General features: G+C 35.4%; 1 protein-coding gene across 9 annotated transcripts in view; it reads left to right on the forward strand.

Moving 5' to 3' along the window:
* Window positions 1–12,587, forward strand: part of LOC113050298 (rap1 GTPase-activating protein 1) — a 64,481-nt gene that overhangs the window by 45,168 nt on the left and 6,726 nt on the right. For 6 of the 9 annotated variants that reach the window (XM_026213124.1, XM_026213125.1, XM_026213116.1 and 3 more), the window contains 13 exons: window positions 4,847–4,894; window positions 6,027–6,065; window positions 6,160–6,348; window positions 7,093–7,196; window positions 8,098–8,176; window positions 8,504–8,557; window positions 8,636–8,719; window positions 8,805–8,905; window positions 9,180–9,309; window positions 11,187–11,342; window positions 11,534–11,605; window positions 11,800–11,886; window positions 11,976–12,116. In XM_026213124.1, coding sequence (XP_026068909.1) covers window positions 4,856–4,894; window positions 6,027–6,065; window positions 6,160–6,348; window positions 7,093–7,196; window positions 8,098–8,176; window positions 8,504–8,557; window positions 8,636–8,719; window positions 8,805–8,905; window positions 9,180–9,309; window positions 11,187–11,342; window positions 11,534–11,605; window positions 11,800–11,886; window positions 11,976–12,116 — 1,275 coding nt within the window. In that variant the 5' untranslated portion in view covers window positions 4,847–4,855. Of the gene's footprint in view, window positions 1–580; window positions 1,360–3,896; window positions 3,933–4,846; window positions 4,895–6,026; window positions 6,066–6,159; window positions 6,349–7,092; window positions 7,197–8,097; window positions 8,177–8,503; window positions 8,558–8,635; window positions 8,720–8,804; window positions 8,906–9,179; window positions 9,310–11,186; window positions 11,343–11,533; window positions 11,606–11,799; window positions 11,887–11,975; window positions 12,117–12,587 lie in introns of those variants that run through there. The other 3 variants (XM_026213121.1, XM_026213120.1, XM_026213123.1) reach the window with 3 other exon arrangements.

Raw genomic sequence — 12,587 nt, forward strand, 5'->3', positions numbered from 1 at the left:
TTATGAGAACATCTTACATGAAGTTGATACTGAAATGTAAATAGATCTGAAAAAGTCTCAGCAACCTCTGAGAATAGCCCCCCCCCCCCCCTGGGATTCCCATACCAATAGCTTCCAGAGTCTGTAAACACCTTGATCCTGGGAAAAGGATGGAGGGATGATCCCGCAATCATAAGTTTTGGATGCTACATTAGATTCCTTGAATCCCAGAGCAATAACAGCATTACGGCAGAATGGTTTTACCATAACACCACCATAAAACTTTTTGTAAGAAGATATTAGAAAACATAGAAGTTAATTTTGAACAAGACGCACGTCTAACATTATCCCCGTAACTCTGCTTTGGTTGCACATTATTCACCTTTATAGCTGTTTTCTGGCATATTGCCTTAAAATATCTTCACATTAAGGTTATTAAACAGACTGTCTGCATGCCCACAACACTCATGCTGTTGTAGTATTTCTGTAATATGGTATTGGCAAATGCATTATAGTTATGCAACTCTGGCCGTAATGTGGCTAAAGGAAGTCATATTATCTTTCAGCAGCTATGACACTGTCATTGTACATTTTTACTATAAAATATAATACTCTCAGAGCTGCTCATGTACACTATAACATAATGGGAAACATTTGCAGCTATGTATTATTTTAGATATTTGGAGAATGAAGAGAGGCTTGTGTATCAAAGCATTGCAATCAAATGCACAACACCACTCCTGTTATTATATAATGCTATTGCATCTAGAGGTCACCCATAGGTCTTTGATTTAGAAAAATTTAGATTTAGAAAAGCCCTGCAATTTTACAGACTCTTTAGAAAGCACACACACCTCCGTAAGTCAGTCACTGGGCATTTTTAAAGTATTGAAAAGAGCAGTTATAACATTTTGATAATTGGAGATTTCTGAAACAGCATTTGGACAATTTGATTGTGCAATTTAATTATCAAAGTGTTAATCAAAGGGATTGTGACACAAAGATAAAAAAAAAAAAAAAATTACACTTTTTGCATGCCCTTTGGCTTGTAAATCTGAGGGGGCATTTGCAGTTTGAATGGGCATGACGCTTCTGTGCTCACACACACACACACACACATCCACGTCACTTAGCAGTGATTTCCTTCATTAGAGGCTGTATTAGAATAAGGGAAGTTGTATCAGATTGAGGAAGCTATTGGTCTTTTTCTTGCCTTCCCCGCTGCTTTTCTCATGAGTAGAACATATGAAGATTGAGAGAAAGAGTGTTTTGTTGCTGGTCACAGTCGTGTCTCTAAGAGTTCAGATCATGACTAAGAGTATGTCCTGGCTTCGCAGTCCTGCACTCACTGCCGCGCACCACCGCAGGTGCTTCAGTGATGTAAGTAGAATTATTTTATGAAAGTGTAAGGAAAATCAATAATAGTGAAATGTGTGAGTTTGTGTGTTTATATAGAAAGGCCAAGTGTAAGAATGTAATGTGTGATTGTGTTTCTTTTTACTGTAATGTGTGCCAGTGTTTTACTTTTGATTTCATTTTTTTAATCATCCTGTCTGATTTAACAGTTATCATGCTCGCATAGGATCTGTACAGAGTGTACTGTTTAAGTTTGTGATGCAGTAGTCTTATAGGATGTCTTTTCTGAGAAAGTTGCTTGGTTGATTTGTGAAATTAATTTAGGAAATAGCTTTTCTGTCAGGTTTACATTAGCTGCACATGTGAGAACTAAATGTCCTCACAATGACAGAAGAACTTCAAAGGAACTGTATCGCGGGACTTCCTAACAGTTAATCAAATAAGGAGACTAATTAATGTCTTAATGTCTTAAATAACTAGAAATGCTAAAAACTGAAAAGATTTCAGCATGGGATGGGTTAAGGGATAGGCTTTAAGTTATAAAGTGTAGATATTTAACTTGGGTCCCTATTTTAATGATCTAAATGCAAAGTGTAAAGCGCACGGCGCAGGTGCACTCAGGGCATGTCCAAATCTACTTCTGCTATTTTAATGACAGGAAAACAGTTGGCGCGCCCGGGCGCATGGTCTAAACGGGTTGTCCCTATTCTCTTAATGAGTAATGGGCGTTTCTTGGGCGTAACATGCAATAAACCAATCAGAGTCTCATCTTCAATTCCTTTTAAGAGCCAGTTGCGCTCATGCCATGACGGATTTGCTATTTACACGGCGGAATTTGGCAAGCACAAAGATTGAACGCGTCTCCGGAATCGGAGCTGTCGTCTGCAAGCAAATAGATAGCCTAATTCTGATACATGCGATGACTATCCATTATGACATGTAGGCATTTATATATATATATATATATATGTGTGTATATATATAATATTAGACTACAAAAAATTATTTTGCATTGCAATCCTTAATTTTTTTATATTTGGCATGTTTGTATGCCGCTGTGCATCTCTGCGTTGTGGACCCGCTAATACTAACACGCTCTTTAAATAACAAAGAAAAAACATTGCACCAGACTTCAGACCAGGTTTGAGTTGGTCTATGGCGCAGTATATTTTCAGCTCCTTTAAAATAGCAATGCGCCTGAACACACCTCTTTTTTAGACCAGCACGCCCAATGGGCGCAAAAATGAGCACAAATGCATTTGCTAATTAAACGACGTGTCGCTGGATGGGTAAATGCGAACAGCGCCGGACTGAAACTAGCAAACACACTTGCACTGCACCTTGCGTCACATTGCGCCGAGTGTATTATAGGGCCCTTGATGTTTCTTCAACTTTAGGCACTCTTAGGGGTTGATTTATCTTAAAACTAACAAATTCTTTATATGAATGTGAAAGTTAGTTGTATTAATTTTTCAAAAAGAGCCTTCTGAAAGTCAACAGGCCCAAAAGTGTCCATAGTTAAAGAAACATGCAGCTGTTGGCTTAATATAAAAACAACAAAAATAAATTAACCACAAGTGTGTGTATGTGAGTGTGTGTGTGTATCAGCGAATCATAGGGAGAAACACAAAAAAGTTCCAGTTTCAGTTCAGTGTTTTGTTACAGTGAAGTCATTTAAGGTACTCTGAACTTTGCGAGTGTGTTATGTAAATGCAAGTTTATGTGTACTTTTCTTGTTGAGAAAAATTATTTACTGGCAATGATTTTGCAGAGTCCTACCTGACTCTGCAGTCTTGTCAGCATTAAACATTAAAAATGGGACTGCATTCTGACAAACTAGGTTTTTAGTGTTTGCATTAGCAAAATTTACTGTTAGCTTGCAAATATTTTGCTATGTGGTTTCAGGGATGTTCTATGAGATTGCTAGGGTGTAGTTAGATGGTTGTAGGGGTGTTTTGATTGGCTGTGGTTTTGGTGTTATCCCGCCTTCAAAATAAACTCTATTTGTATTTGACCTGTTTTATCTTCTAACAGCAGAAAATCCATTCCCTTAGAAGGTGTAGGATGAGTTAAGTTTAATATTTAGGGTTATGGGTTTATTCAAATACATAACCCTAAGTATGAGCATTATCAAACATGTTAATGAGCAGGCAGTGATTTCTGAACAACATTCCCCTTAATTCATGATGGCTTTTATGGTGGTTTATTCTGAGCTGTGGGCTGAAAGATATTACACTGCACCGCAGCAGTAGTTAGTCAGATCATATCCTTCATACGCAGAGCTGCTCTGGGTCCATGTTAAATTATGCTGCTTCACAGTCTTTATCTCCTATTGAGATGAACTGTATGATAGGGAGAAAGGACATCTGGTAGTCTGATGCACTGTCGATTGAAGGATCAAGGCAAGGGAGCTCCTTTCATTACTGCAAATCCACTGTCACTGAGAGAGACGAGAGTCGTTCTCATGTCAAGTGGACTCGCAGACTGTCAGATCTCACTCTTTCTCATTGTGTTCATCCTCCTCTCTCCCCTCTCTTTTATCTGTTCTTCCTGATTCTCAGACATCAGATATATTTGCAATGATAGAGTTAATGCAGGTGAGAAGTCCACATTTCCATCCGGTTTTGTGTTTATTGCTTTTCCTGCTATCTCTCACCTTTTTATGACCGCTGACCTTTTTTGACCAGCAATTTGGTGACACATTTCCTGTCTTTGCTTATTATTACTGTCATCTACCTGTCATTTATATTCTGAGGTTCTCTCTCAAATACGTCAGATATGTCACTTTAACATTTATATATGTAGCTTGGGCTCTTCTGTCATTAAACTCTAGAAAACATTGTTAGACTAGAAATATAGTCTACGTAAGTTACACAGATGCTTGGTCAACACATTTGAAGGTTTTTTGAACCTGGTGATCCTTCATAATTGAAGCACAAAGAGCATTTTATGCTTCTGACTTTTTAAATTAAATTATTATGAAGTAGTAGTTAAATCTTTAAAAATGAAATACATATTTATTTTTATGTTAGAGTTTCCAAACGTCTAAAACTGTCAGTTTATTTCACATTTTAATAAGACTTTCAATCCCATAATTTTTGTACATAGCGTGCATAATTGCGTATGGGCTGTAACAAATCTAAAGGGGGTGACAATTTATTTTTAATATCTGTTATTTTATTATACATTTATTTATAATAAATTAATTTTCAATATATTTATGCAGTGTTCACTGTTGCTTTCGAAGCTTGAATACTTGCGTAGAATATGTTTCAAACCTAAGTGTGTCTTTGTAATGTCTGTACTTACTTTTTTGCATATATTAGCCATGTTTTTAATTTTTGAGAATTATCAGAAGTATATATTATTTCAAGTTATTAACAAATGATGAATTTTTATTTCTGGTATTTACTATTCTAATATTTTTTTATTTATTTTTTGATTCCTTTGTTCCATTTGATGGATGTTTTTAAATGAACTGTTTAATATCCTCTTCTTTTTGTAAATGCAGAGCAGCAGAATGGATGAGCAGAGGGGCACTCTTCCACCTCCTCTCAAAGTAAGTGTGTACATTAAGAGCCACACAAACAAGCATCAAGTGTTATAGTCATTACAGTTCGCTCTCACAGTCACTGCCATCAGCGCTGTTTATCACATGTGCACAGAAACACAGTGTTGCTTTTGTTACAGATGGATGTTTTCATATTAATCCTCATTCTCATAGCTTTAAGGTTCACAAAAGCTCTGCTGCTTTAAAATGTTGACATTTAAATGCATCATAGGAGCTCTTCTGACTTGGATTATAATACCTTTTGGCCATACTATAAGGCAGGACTGTAAAAAAAAGACAATCCCAAAATGCACTGCAGGTAGCTTAGTGTAAAAGTGTAAGATGATGGATGATGATGATGTTTAAAATACAAGTATTGATTTATAAAGTGTGTTCAAATGCAAGTTAAATTACAGTACATGTCACTGTTTCAGAATCTTGTGCCATAAGCAATTCATCCTTTAACATGCTGCCATGATGAGTTAAAAATAGTTCAACTTTTTGTCATTCTGCATAGTTAAAATTTAATTCACTATAACTATCAGAAGTACATCAAAGAAATTAATGTGTTTTCCGCTTAAATTATGTTTTTTTGTGTGTTTAATCCATTGGCAGAGGTCTTTTTTTTTTCTTATTCGCTGTCCCAGTTTATTTATTTTTGCTTATGAAAGTAAATGTGTCTTACGGATACGGTACGGTATTTGAAAGTGTTATACAAATGCATCTTCTGTTTAGCTTTGCTCTCTGTTTTGTTGTGCTAGAACATGTCCTTAGGCTGCACTCATACACAGACTGACTTACAATATAATGCTTTATACATATATGAGTTTATGAAGGTGAATCACACATTCAACTTGAAATATAAATGCCCATAATAGAAGAACATATAGAAGAACTTTGTTGTTGTTCTGTGCATGAAACAAGCCAACAGAAAACACCAGAACTTGTGATCTGATGCTTTCACCATACGCCATAGACCTAGACAGTTTGTCTGGAATCATGAGTCTTCACAGGTCTCTTTATGCATCTTCATATTTCCTTCATCTGCAGCTTAAAGTGATTTGAATGAAGGGCCCAAAATGTCTACATCTCTAATGACTAAAATGTTTATTTTCTACATCCCTCTCTATTCCTCCCACAGACAGAGGAAGACTACATTCCTTATCCCAGCGTCCATGAGGTTGCAAACTTGTTTGGCTTTTTTATATGTAAATATGAATGTGTTTTTTATGCTGTACTGTAATATTGCGATTTTTGTTTTTGTGGGCTGGCAGGTTTTGGGACGAACAGGCACTTTACCACTCATTCTGCTGCCCCAGTTTGGGGGTTACTGGATTGAAGGGACCAATCATGATTTAGGCTCCTCCTCCACACCAGAGGAACCGCCCCCTTGCCCCGCATCACAGGTTAAACTGGAGACGAACAGCATCGCCAATATCTATAGGAAACACTTCCTGGGCAAGGTGAGACAAAGTTGACCGATTTATATGAAATTATTAATTTAATTAGCAATGAAATCAGGTTTGCCAAAGCTAAATTAACTCTTTAAAGATATGATAACAATATGTCTGTCAGTCAGTCAGCTAGGTTTTTTTGTTTTGTTTTTTTGTTACAGGCACTAACCAGAATGATTGTCAATACTGTAATGAAAATAATATTAATGTATGGAAAATGTAATATGCAAGTTATTTAAAAAAAAAAAAAACAGCCACAATGTGCGATCAGGAATTTTATATAGTAAAATCAACTAAAATCAAAAACGATATCAGCCTCATCAAACCGATGACTATTTAAAAAGGCCAAATATTGGCAGTATGAAATTATATAACATATAGTATGATATATTATGCACATTTGTATATAACATTTATTTTGTTCCTTTTTTTGTTGCTACCTTGCGTCCCCATTTAAAAATAAATTATTATACAAAGAGTATTTAGTTTTGTATATGCATATCTAATTTATTTATCTATGCTTTACCTGCAATATTAACATGTGTTGAGGTATAGTTTAAAATAATAAAACAGTTGATCAAATGGATGGATGATTCTTACGGTTGGTTGTTTTGTCTCATTATTGCTGTTCATCTTCCTCTGCAGAAATAATACTCTTTGAGCTTGATGTCTCTCAGGGTCTGAGCTTTTAGGAATCTGTGATAATGTAAAGAGTCTTTCAGAGGGTTTATGCATGTATAACTCTTTCTGCAGGAGCACTTTAATTATTACTCAGTGGACAGCGCTCTGGGCCACCTGGTCTTCTCGGTGAAGTATGATGTGATTGGAGACCAGGAGCACCTTCGACTGATGCTTAGGTACTTCAAACATACACTCTTGACTATTCACAGATGACAAAAATTAATTGCTTTGATGCTTTGAATTCTGTTTTTCATTAAATCTTTTGTTGCAGATGTTTCTCCTGAAAAACCTTAGGAGATATATAAAAGTAAATCGCTGATATACAGTTTTGTAAAAGTATAAAGCCAATCCCAGTTCTCAGAACAGACCCTCATTCCCTTGTAATGCCACGTCCTTATATACTTCGATTTACAAATCCCTTTTGCTACCTTAATTGATATCCAGGTTTATAAATTGAATTGGAATTTAAAAGATATTTTCAATTCAGTTCTGAATGGTGCACAACCCAGTCGCAGACACTTTTCTTTTTAAAGAAACATTCACATCCACACTCTCCTGTCACATATTCTCTCATTGTTCATTTTCAGAGATGCTCTGACTTAAGTGCTTAAAATAGCCAGCAGAAACACAAGGGCACATCCATTCTTTATAACCTAAAGCCTGTCGCGAAACCCTTTAATGATGGGGATGGGAATAAGAGACAGTGTACATGTCAGAGAGAGGTTGATCTGTAAAGCTTCACTTTATAAAAGGATCTCTTCGGGGACTCTTTGAATGTTGTGTATTGGCTGTAAGATAATTGAATGCTGGAGTGATTCGCATGGCTACTTTTTTAATAGTTGCACTACTGTACCATTGATCTCTCTCTTTGTGTCATTGTCCTTTCTGCTAAATATAACATTTACATTACTTTATTACATTTAGCAGACTCTTTTATTCAAAGCGATAGAGTAGCATAAGCAGTTTGTCTCAGAGAATGTGTTTGTGAAGTACAGTTGAGTCTAGTTTGGTTATACTGTTACTATATTAGTTTGTAATGCTGGCGCTAACTGTGAATCTAATGTCTTTTAATTGTAGGTCAAAGTTTAAAACCTGCCATGATGTGATACCAATTTCTTGTCTGACCGAGTTCCCTAATGTTGTCCAGATGGCGAAGGTAGGTCATTAACATAAATAGTTGAGCAAAGAAGAATTTTGCATTGCTGTCAGTGGATAAAAAATACAAAATAAAGAGGTGGATGAATTCAGTTAAAATTATATTTAATTTTTATTTTTATATTTTTTTGCAATTATAATTATACATTCAGTTGAAATGATTTGCATATATTAGTGTTTGCTGAGAAAACTCCAATGCAAATGAGATCTTACAAAAGGTGAATTACTAAATGAATATGTTAAATTGATAGCCTTAGTAATCATATACAATTATTTGATTAAAAATATGTATGTTCGTTTAAACATTAAATCTTTGTATTTTTTTAAGCTCGTCTGTGAAGAGGTGAATGTGGATAGATTTTATCCTGTCTTATACCCAAAGGTAAGCTGGAATAGAAACCTCAAAAACGAATGTCATGGACATTTCTTTCACTGTCCCTCATTTGTAACCCATTTAAAGGCATCCAGGCTTATTGTGACCTTTGATGAGCACGTAATCAGCAACAACTTCAAGTTTGGAGTCATCTACCAGAAATTTGCACAGGTTGGCTTACCTTTATGAGATCTGAATTCTTGGTTTGCTCAATTTAAATTAATTGTGAACTGAAAATGTTCTCTTTTTTTTTCAGACATCAGAAGAGGAGCTATTCGGAAACAATGAGGAAAGTCCAGCTTTTGTTGAGTTTCTGGAGTTCTTGGGAGAGACGATTGAACTTCATGATTTTAAAGGGTATAGACCTACAGTATTTAGCATGAACCGTACCAAAGCAGGACATTTTTCCTGCTCCTGGAACAACATTGCTATCTACCATTCACATTTTAGGGTTAGGTGGAGAGCTGAAGTCAATCTTATGATATTGTAATTTGCCTTTGATTTCAAGTCTAGGTCAGGTTTTAATGAGCAATGTGATTGTTTATTGCAATGTTGTCCCAGGGCCAACAAAAGGTTGTTTGTACAGCTGGTATGTTTGAGTTTGTAGAGTAACTCTTCTTTCATAATACAGCTTTCGTGGAGGCCTGGATGTGGCACATGGACAGACAGGAAGTGAGTCAGTCTATCACAACTTCCACAATAAAGAGATAATGTTCCACGTGTCCACAAAGCTCCCATACACTGAAGGTGATACCCAGCAGGTAAGACCTCATGTTTTGTTTTGTTTCCCCAGATTTTAGATTCCTATTCTTAGCTAAATCAACTTTTGGTTACCTGTAGAGGGTGGGTAAATACATGAGCATGCTTAGGACGAACCACTAATATTCTGGGATATTGTTTTATGTCACATCTCGTATTAGTTTTGGGTATATTACCAGTTGCAGCCCCCCCAGAGTTGCTTGGCCACTGTGTTATGCACAGACCAACAGCATGCTCTGCAAACCACACAGTGCAAAGGACTAACCCTTGAAAGCCATCTGTTGTCATGCATGCTTTGCTTTGCTTTGCTCAGAGAGAGAATGTCACCTAGGGGTTTGAGCACAGACAAAGCTGAGCACTAAAACACACCCTCTTCGGTATGGTGCCTCAGAGGCCAGAGATGACATATGAGTACAGACTCATCACCTGCTGCTTTTTAATCAATATTGCACGAGATATGTGATGTCATATGAGAGTTACAGTATAGCGATATGCTAATGGCCTCCAGACTGACACGACAAATGTGTTTTTTTTGCCTTAAAATGGTTTGTTTCTATCTAAAAACATAATTTTGACTGATGTTTGCTACAGTGCTGCAAACATGCTCAATACATTTGATTAATTTCCTGAGCACTTTGATGATAAAGACAAGCAGTTTTCTTTTGAACATGTGAATGTCTGTGAACTATTTTCTGTTATGACAGCACTCTCTATTAAGTATTTATGAGCAAACTGTGAAGACAAGCCAACGAACGGTTCAACCGAGGAAAGCTAATCGGATAAACCTTTGAAGATTTATAGAAGATAAAACTGACACCCTGCAGAAAGCTAATAATGTTTTGTTGCAATGTTAAATCAAGTATAAATGTAATTCTTGTTCTGACGTTTAGGGCTTTGACATCATTGGTGCAATAAGACACAAATCAGTTTGTAATATGTATAATATTATGATCCAATATTGTTATTTTGTGGGAAATGTAATGATCTTTGTCAGTATATAGGTGAATCTCGCAAAACATCACCACAAACTCAAAAGGAAATAATGCAGTGCAACAAAAAGGAATATGTTCATAATATACCATACAAAATCATAAAACTATACTTAATTTGTATGCAGTGTTTGATTGATTTTCTTTGTGTTAATGTTTAATTTAATAAGAAGTATAATCTGGTGTCTTGCCTAAGGAAATGAATATTTTGTATATATAATATATTTTCTTTTCTTTTTTTTCTTTTATTCTTTTTCTTTTCTTTGTATTTCTGAACATTATCATCCACAATCAGTGAGCATAAATATGAAAAGTATGAAAATTTAGTGTGGGTCTACTCAGAACAAAATGTGTATTTATTTATGAGTAGGCCAATACAAAATCTTCAAACTTTTTTATTAAATTTTTTTTTTTGGTCACACTTAGAACAAACTTGTTTTCTGTATATTACCAGTAAGAGACAATTTTAAAAGAAAAACTTTATGAAACAACAAGAAGTGTGTTTTATTGACATAAAAGTAGTATATTATTATTATTATTATTATTATTATTATTATTATTATTATTATTATTATTATTATTATTTACTTTATCCCTTATAAGGGAAAATTGTTTTGGGCAATACAGATAGACCACATGACAAGATTCCTGCATTTGTAAGCAATCATGTTCTTATACAAAACTCACAATCTGATATAACAGTGTTGATTCTGTTCGAGACAACAAATATACATTTTTCAATGGCATGATCTATTTTAGTTTTCAGTTCAAGTTTTTGTTCTGGCCAGTCTGTTCGAAGAAGTGAATCTTAAATCAGTTGTACAGACCTTATGGGCAGCTTCCTCTTATTACTTCACAGTTTGGGTTGTCTTGGTGTGCCTTAATTTCAGCTGCAGAGGAAGAGGCATATAGGAAATGACATCGTGGCCATTGTGTTCCAAGAAGAAAATACACCGTTTGTACCCGATATGATTGCATCAAATTTCCTTCACGCTTACATAGTGGTGCAAGTGGAGAACGCCTGCACTGAAAACGTCCTTTATAAGGTAATTAATCTTGTTTGAATCTTTCAAAATGAATCTTGAGCCATGGATTGCTTGACATAGGTGATAACATACAATGTTTTGATTCAGTTCTGAAGTCATATCGATGATTTCCAATATAGCAAAACAACTTTGTAAATAATTTTCTTGAAGCTTTCCTGATATGTGTCATCATTTCTTTTGTGATATTATAGGTATCTGTGACGGCAAGAGATGATGTGCCTTTCTTTGGCCCTGCCCTTCCAGACCCAGCGGTCTTTAAAAAGGTACATCTTTTCGGTCTTATGTCGTTGAACTAGCTCCACATGGAATCTTTGTGGAGCTCTTTTTACAAAATTCTACACATCCTTCAACTGTGGAGATGTGTATATAGCTGCATGCATTTGTTTTATCGCTCGCTGTGCATTTGTGAATGGCTTTCTGTGTCTAATTAAGACTTTGTTCATTGTGTTTTGTTTAGAGTCCAGAGTTTCATGAGTTCCTCTTGACCAAACTGATCAATGCTGAATATTCCTGCTGTAAAGCGGAGAAGTTTGCAAAGCTGGAGGTGAGAAGGGCACACATGCATGTGTTTGTGTTCATATTTGTTTGGGAGCATCTGCGTGCATATCACTTTAAAATGTCTTTGTTCTCCAGGAGAGGACACGTTCTGCTCTGCTGGAGACTTTATACGAGGAGCTGCATGTGAACAGCCAGTCCATGATAGGACTCGGAGGAGATGATGACAAGCTGGAGAATGGAGGAGGAGGCGGCAGTGGCTTCTTTGAGTCTTTTAAGGTAGAATCCATTTGAATCTCTTCAAGTTGTTATATAGGTTTTTTATTTGTTTCAATATTTACTGTCAAAATGATGCTTGTATATGACAAAAGAGTTCTGGTGAACAGCAGAGATGACTTTTTCAATTTGCATACTGTAAATCCTATATGTGAGATTAGAATTATTGCATCCAAAAGTGTAATATGCAAAAAATAGTGTGATATTAAAGTATAATTAATGCATTATACATTGTATATTGTATGTGTGTAAAATATTTTTTCAAATGTTTTTGAAAGAAATCTCTTAAGATCACTAAGTCTGCATGCATTATGTATTAATATTTTCCTATTTAAATATATTTAAAAAATAAATGTAGTTTATTCATGTGATTAAAAGCTGAATTTCCAGCATCATTAATCCAGTTTTCAGTGTCACATGATCCGTCAGAAATCATTTTTAATATGCTGATTTGGTGCTCAAGAAACATTTACT

Source organism: Carassius auratus, chromosome 31, assembly GCF_003368295.1.
Source record: "Carassius auratus strain Wakin chromosome 31, ASM336829v1, whole genome shotgun sequence".
Lineage (NCBI taxonomy): Eukaryota > Metazoa > Chordata > Actinopteri > Cypriniformes > Cyprinidae > Carassius > Carassius auratus.